Raw genomic sequence first — 7,614 nt, forward strand, 5'->3', positions numbered from 1 at the left:
TTTTTAAAGATTTAAGCATTACTTACAGTGACTGTGCAAGTCAAAGTTATATTTTCTTTCACATTATTAGTTGATAAGTTGCTTTCATTCCCATTGTGTAGATTAATCTTGATTTTATGAGCAGAAATTGGAGCTAAAAAGATATATTTTTAAAAAGTAATTTGTTAAAAAATAAGTGTTCAAAGCTAAAATGAATTAGAAATTACACAACTTTTTAAGATAAGTTAAATGTATTTTCTTGTAGACCCAAAGTCTTTATACAAAAACTGATGTATTGATAAAATAAAAGTTGCAGAAACATTTCTGTGTACTTAGCGGTCTTTATGTAACAGTTCGAAGTAGTACGTATTTTATAATACTCTAAGATTTAATCAACCTAAATACTAAAATTGTGTTGGTTTCTTTACCACATAAATTATTTTTAAAAAATTAAGATAATGTTTAAGTTGGTTGCCTTAAAATGTATCTCGAAAGTGTGTGGATAGCTGCCTAGTCGTGCGGATTGCACGCTGGACTAGGAAAGAAATGACCAGTCACCGTTTTTAGTCTCAGATTCAAAACCTGCCCGCTCCCATCCTTCTTCGTTCTGCGGGAGGTTTTGACTAGGAAGTAAACTATCCTCAACTCTTAAGGAACATCCGAAACATGTAAAACCTTTTACAAACAAACATTTTACAAACACTAAATAGCAGCTCCGGACTTAACCATTGTGACAAAGAATAATACTTCTGAAAACAGTCTCTTGTCTATTCTTTAACTCTAACACCATAATGTTGTTAAATTCTAAAGATTTCTTTAACACATTCTTCTTCTTCTTCTTCTTGCTTGTTCTCATTTTTATTTTGATGTGTTCAGATGACTAGACCAATGCATGCGATGAACTGTGCTGTGGTTTCCAAATCAGGGAGCTCTCCATATAGTTTTCTTTCTATTGGGTTGTTTTAGGGCCAGTGACTTGTTTGGGCCTCTTGGTAAAGAATGCAATTTTGATGGACATGGACAGTATTTTCTGTTGACGCTCCACATGGGCAGATTTCACTGGTTCCAAGTTTGAGATTCTTGTATATATATATTGTCTCATTCTGTTTTGTCTGGTCCTGAGTAAAGAGATTAGACATTTATCTTGTCGGGATATACACACACATGCGCTCCATAAACCCCCCTACACATACACACCGCTGTGTCCCTTACACTTCAGGAGAATACAACACCGATCGGGCCTTTGTAATCTTAACTGAAGTTTTCAGCTGATGATGACACGTCCCAATGCTGATACTAACGTGACTAGACCAGACTACAGCCCCTAGGCAGAGGGATAAGCATGGATATGGGATGAATGCCTATGTATTAGCTGTGGTAAAAAGACCATTATAGCTAAAATTGTTAAACTATCGGACATTGAATTTTAAACTACCAGAAGCTAATAAAATGGTTTAATTATATCATTTTTTTTCTTACATCCTTAATCTCGGTACGTGACGTTTTGGCGCCGCCGTTTTGGCGCCGCCGTTTTGGCGCCGGGACGTTTTGGCGCGAGCCGTTTTGGCGACGGGACGTTTGGCGCGAGATATCATTTGACGATAATTTAATAAGCACGTAGCTTTTATAACAATGTTTATTTCACTCAACCATAATTGGGTTGGGGTGATTTGAGTGACACATCTCGCATTGACGCAGGTAGAGTTAAATAAATGAAGACAAGACCAGCACTGAGCACTGGTCATTGGCGTCATGCGTCTGGCGATCATCTCCTTGGGAATGGTCATTACATGTGACGCCTATCCCGCCCCTTCTCTTCTGCTCACATTTCACTCCATGTATATACTCTTTCCTCCACCCCTCCCCTCTCTAACGCGATTTTTCTTTTTAATTTTAAAATAATTTCTGAAAAAACATTTTTGAAAATACAAGTGTGCCTCTTAATAAACACACATACACAAGCCAAAATGTTTATTAAAGAAAATGATGTGAAAAACAAACACACATTTACATTTAGTACGTGAAAAATATGTCTTAACACAAACACTCATGCAAAACATAGATATGAATAATTCTTTTAAAAGAAATAATACAATAAACGTACATAATGTATTTCGCGCCAAAACGTCCCGTCGCCAAAACGGCTGGCGCCAAAACGACCTTCGCGCCAAAACGGCGGCGCCAAAACGTCCTGCTTCGCCTTAATCTTTATTCCTAAAGTTATTATTTTAGAACCATTTTTATTCTTTTTTCAGTTGTACTATAAAAAATGTTTGATCTTTGAAATGAAAGCATTCATATTCTTTTTTTTTATGTTGTCAGTGTGTTCTGTTTCCAACTTTTAGTCTGAGCTGGCTTATTTTGTCATTTGATAAATCTAAACCGTCGGCAAAACTAAATCATATTCATAAATGTTTGATTTTAATTACACACATACACACACCACCAGCTGCGCATGACAATAAAGGCTTTTTCCTGCTGAGCAAGACAGACTTTACCTTTAACTGTTATGTTTGCAGGACTATTAAAAAAGGTTTCACCAGTTGGTAAATCAGCTCTGCATGTGTATTCACCAGCATCACTACACTGAAAGTTGACTGCTGTCACAATGATTTGTATTTTGTTTCTGTTTGTAAGACTATTACCTCCACTATATTGAAATAGCCACTGTTTTGGGGGGTTGTTTTGTATAAGAAAAGTCGACTAAAAAAAGAAAAACATATTTAATTTTTTTTTTTCAAATTTCACAAGTTTTATAAATTGTTTTCTCAATAAAAATTAATATTACAATATGTATTAAGTAAATCTAGAATCCAATATAAAAAAGATATAAAATAAACTCAGAGGTTGCAGCAATGGAATTCATATATGGATCAGGAATATTCAAGCCACGGTCTTGTCTTAAAGTAAAAAAAAAAATTAGTAGTAAAGAACTAAAATTTTAAAAATCATTTGGCGTTCTTTACACTTAAAATCAAAAATGACAACACGTCATCAATGATAAGACTCTTATTAATCTTCTGGAATAATGATTTGAAATAGAGATCCATTAAGAGTAGAGCTGTTTTAACTGATCATCTATGAACAGTTTAAAAACCTACCAGACATTAGCGTAACTCTTGACGGTGTCATCTTTTAAGATTAACTCAGGGTGTCACTTTCTTCAAATATGTTCCAATTAACAGTATTGTTAGTTAGTTATTTTCGTTGAACCCAAACACTGAGATGATTACTCAATTTTAGTTATTGTACTCAATTGTAAAATGAGTATCATCTATGTTCCAATATCCCACTATTTATGGCATTTATTCAATTGATATTGAAGATTTTACAATGTTGTTTCAATAAGAAACAGACTTAACATCGCCTTAACAAGTTTTCTTTGTTATACTTTAAGACATAAATTGTATGACGTTGTGCTGTGTCATTTGAACTAAACTACCATCTAGATGTGTCTAGGCATATTTGGGCATATATCTAGTGATATTAATATTATATTTTCTATATGTACACGTTTGCCACGATATAATTTTTCTAGTTTGGATGTCACACTCTTAGAAGCAGCACTAGGGTTCATCTAGAACAGGGTTTCTTATTTATTATTCATCTGTGCTTATCAATCCACATATTACTGCTAGATCTATATTTGTTTGACTATTTATACGTTTAAATCTAAATCTAGATCTATGTTTGGCCTCTAATTTAGATTTTTGTCAAGTGTATAATCAGGATTTTTCATAACTGCATGATATAAAAGTATTTCCATTTTTAAACTGAAAACTAAAGAGAAGTTAGAATTACAATTATATCCACTCATGCAATCTTAGTGATATGTAGACTACTTTAATATACTAAGCGATATTTCTGAGGTAAGGTGCGTTCGGAAAGGTCTGAAGGTCTCTGCTTTTTTAGAGTTGATCACTTAACGTAGCTTTCGGGGGAGCTCTATCTTAAATCTTTATTCCAGAAGATTCTTATTATTGATGACGTATTTATCTATGCTTTAAAATAAGAAGTAATGCCCAATTCTTTCATGTATATTTTATGAAAATAAAATATTTAGTAAATTTTTAAAGTTTCTGTATCTTTCTCCATTTGTCTGTTTTCGATATATCTCTGATGGCTCAGTGGGTTTTAAATTCAAAAATAATTATCCCCTAGACACCAAGCAAGCCCCTCATACCCGCTATACTCACATTGACTATAGTCTACATATATTAAAAATAAATGAATAACAGCACCAGGGACCAAGTTGTTAGTGAACGGATGATGTGGGGGTGGGGGAGGGGCTAGCTGGGGCTTTCGACCTTTGACCACTAGGGTGGTAATTTGCACACGGGCGAAATTACTTTGGATCAGAAGAATGTTTCTTTGGACATTCCGATGGTCAAGAGGTTAGTTTTGCTTGGTGCGTTATCAGAGTCACAGGTTAGAGCCTCGGTCGGCGTATTTATTCATTTATGTATAATAATTGTATGTATCATTTGTTTTAGCACCTAACTTCAACTCTATGTTTACTCTAGTCTAATTCGTAAAATTTATTTTTTATATCACATTATTTAATTACAAATTTTAAAAGACTAATGGGCAATAGCAGCTCCACAGAATGCCTACGATAGAGCGAAAGTCCTCCATTTTTTCTTATATAATATTTGTTTAAAACACATGGGAAAGAGAAAGCAGCAAAAAAGTGTTTAGGAGAATGTTTTTCTTGATAGACTATTAGCGTATATGTCTATTGCAGTTATAATTTACCATACATTTTTTTAATAAGAAGTGCTGTTCAATACAGTTATATATGTAATTAAATAAAGGAGTATATATCTAAATGTATTAATTTACTTACATTATCATATTGATAAAAAGGAGTAAAAGGTGCGTAAATAGCGATCTGTAATTTTGTTAATGTCAAGAAAGTTTGTCTAAATACTGACAATCCACCCAAGTAGTCATAATTAGGTATCACTTTAAGGTCAGAAAACCTTGTCACATCACAAGTTATATTAAATGTGTCACCAATATCATGATTTGTTAAGGTTACCATTGGCTGTTGAGCTGAAACGGAAGAAAGATAAAATAACCAAAAAATATGATTTATTGAAAAAAATAATAAACTATTATTGATTAGTTTGTGCTACTCTACATCACTCAAATATTAGGTTTTATAAAGTTGTCATTGCCAATAGTGGAAATGAAAACCGGCACTCCACTACCTATAAAATGGCTTAAAATGTGTGCAATTTAAATAACCTCTGGCAATCGGTCGAACTCCTGGCTTTCACGTGTGGCTCTGATATTGTGTGCGGGGGAAATGTTTTTACTGACAAAAGAAGTTGCAAAAGACGAGTTACATTTGCCTAAATCAGTAAGCTTCATTCTGTATGGACGTTCTCCCCCCCCCCCTCTTTTTACCCATATATACAGAGATTCTTGTCCAATCGGGTCTTCCCGGCTACTTCTCATTCTTTAGACAACGATGCCTGCACTGGCTTGGTCATGTTTGTCGGTTAAAGGACAATCACATGGCTCAAGAAAAACTGGTAGCCTCATGTTCGTAATCAAACGTAATCAAAAGGAACCTCAAATCAGTGATCACTGATACTAACCGATGAGAAGACATAACCCTAGAACGCACTACGTTAAGATAGTTTTATACTGTGCGTTCCATCCCATTGTGATCTGGTCAGTTATCAGAAGGCTGACTTTTTAGCGAAGTCCGCGGCATAGACCATAGCTAATGAACCGTGTACTCTCGCGAGTGTACGATCCCTAGCCGACACCCGTTTGTCGGCACATTGGTTCGACAGTTGAGACGCTTCCAATAAGGGCCGAGAGCAACACTGGTAGTTGAGTAGACAAGACCGAAATGAAGCGTTATGGGATTTCTGCCGTGCGGAACAGTCCGAGCCCAGTTCCAAGTCGGACACTGTCCAATAGGTGCGTACTTTAGACGGTGAAAGGAGAACTACGACACACGGAGCCGCCATGGCGTCGAGGACGATGAAACAGTAAACCACATTCTATATAAAGGTCGCGTTTTGCATGAGGGACGATTGGGACAAGAAATTGAGAGAGTGAGAGAGAGTACTGGTCCATGTGCGGCACTAGTGCTGTCCTTGTACGGGGACAAAGTGACCATGAAACTTACTGCCTGCTTTCTCTTCCGTGCTCTAATGGAGTAATTCTCAGTATGGTTCGCTACTAATGGAACTTCTGATTCGATGGTGACCGAGATAGTGACCTATGGACAACGTAAAAAAACGTGAGCCTCGAAGCTAAAGTCAGCTTAACACGCGGTATTTATGGACGGGATTGTATCTCTAAATTAGAGTTTCATACTGTCGATAGTCACATGAAAAAAAAAATTACGAGATGAACAAACAGAACAATAATCGTTACGACTGAAGTAGGCCAACTGTAAATGGATCTAGATCTATATAATAAATAATAATATAAAACTATGTAATATAGATCTATACTGATCAAGATCTAGATCAATCATCTAATACACTATATAATATGTTATTTTATAAGAAAGATATGATAAAAACTTAGAAAGTAATTATCTAGTATTAGGTTCAGTACGACCTCTAGACCTTGTGTAGAATCTAGACTAGATTGTCACAGTCTAAGATCCAGATCTAGATCTATATCTATAATCTTAATATCTATCTTTATCTTACCTACCTGCAGAATAAACAATCCAATATTTTAAGAATACGAGGATTGAAAACATTTTGAGTTATTTTCAAATTTGAAGTTATTAGGTATTTTATAACACTTTCTTTTCCAGACCAGCAAATCAAATGTACATAGACCTAGAGCCATATATAAAATATATGTTTATGTCTATGCCTAGATCTAAAGAAAAAGTGGCATGGCGTCTAGTGCTCTTCCGACTGAAGATCTATTTAAAAACGAGTGTAATCATGGGCCTATTGATGCATTTGAGAGTAACTTTGTCAGTCATTATTGTAGCACTCCGCTAAAATAAAATAGCTCCACCTTATATCCTATATCATTCTAGGCAATGTCACTTAGATTAACGTGAGTAATGTTAAATCTGGTGGCCTTCAGCATCAATACATTGCTGAGTACGAGTCAACATCGATTCCGTATATCGTACCAAAGTTTCCACTAAAATTTCTGCGCACACCGCCTGAATCTCATTCCACAGTGTGTCCAGGAGACGTGGTTTACGTTTGTACACATTATCTTTAACTGTGCCCCATAAGAAGAAATCCAGTGGCGTGAGAACTGGAGAGCGTTCATGAAACTCGATTGGTCCCCTGCGTTCTATCCACTGGCCTGGCACATTGTGATCAAGGTATGCTCGTACGTCCCTATGATAGTGCGGCGGTGCGCCATCTTGTTGGAAATAAAACTCATCATTACCGTATGATGCACGAATGGCAATGAAAATGGAGCCAGCAAGCATTATTAGGTACGTTTTTTCATTAACAGTTTCTTCAAAGCGAAAAGGCCCAATGAGTCCCCTTGCAGACAGACCACACCACACATTTACGCCATGCAAATTCACGGCCTTTTTAACTGTAATGCAAGGATTATTTTCAGCCCAGTAGGCTACACACAATTGTGCCTATGGACAGTTCCATTAAGTTTAAATTTTGCTTG

At 35.8% G+C, this 7,614-nt stretch overlaps 1 protein-coding gene across 7 annotated transcripts in view; it reads right to left on the minus strand.

Moving 5' to 3' along the window:
- LOC106062657 (neural cell adhesion molecule 1-like) overlaps positions 1–6,898 on the minus strand; it is a 132,988-nt gene extending 126,090 nt beyond the window's left edge. For 5 of the 7 annotated variants that reach the window (XR_008774624.1, XR_008774623.1, XM_056009819.1 and 2 more), the window contains exons 1-4: positions 6,667–6,897; positions 4,826–5,034; positions 2,478–2,682; positions 27–133 (exon numbers count right to left, since the gene is read on the minus strand). Coding sequence is in view for 5 of the 7 variants with exons in the window: in XM_056009819.1 (XP_055865794.1) it covers positions 27–133; positions 2,478–2,682; positions 4,826–5,034; positions 6,667–6,715 (570 nt within the window). In the remaining 2 variants the exon portion in view is untranslated. Of the gene's footprint in view, positions 1–26; positions 134–2,477; positions 2,683–4,825; positions 5,035–6,662 lie in introns of all 7 variants that reach the window. The other 2 variants (XM_056009818.1, XM_056009820.1) reach the window with 2 other exon arrangements.
- Positions 6,899–7,614: the final 716 nt, after the last annotated feature.

The sequence above is a fragment of the Biomphalaria glabrata genome, chromosome 14 (genome assembly GCF_947242115.1).
Source record: "Biomphalaria glabrata chromosome 14, xgBioGlab47.1, whole genome shotgun sequence".
Classification (NCBI taxonomy): domain Eukaryota; kingdom Metazoa; phylum Mollusca; class Gastropoda; family Planorbidae; genus Biomphalaria; species Biomphalaria glabrata.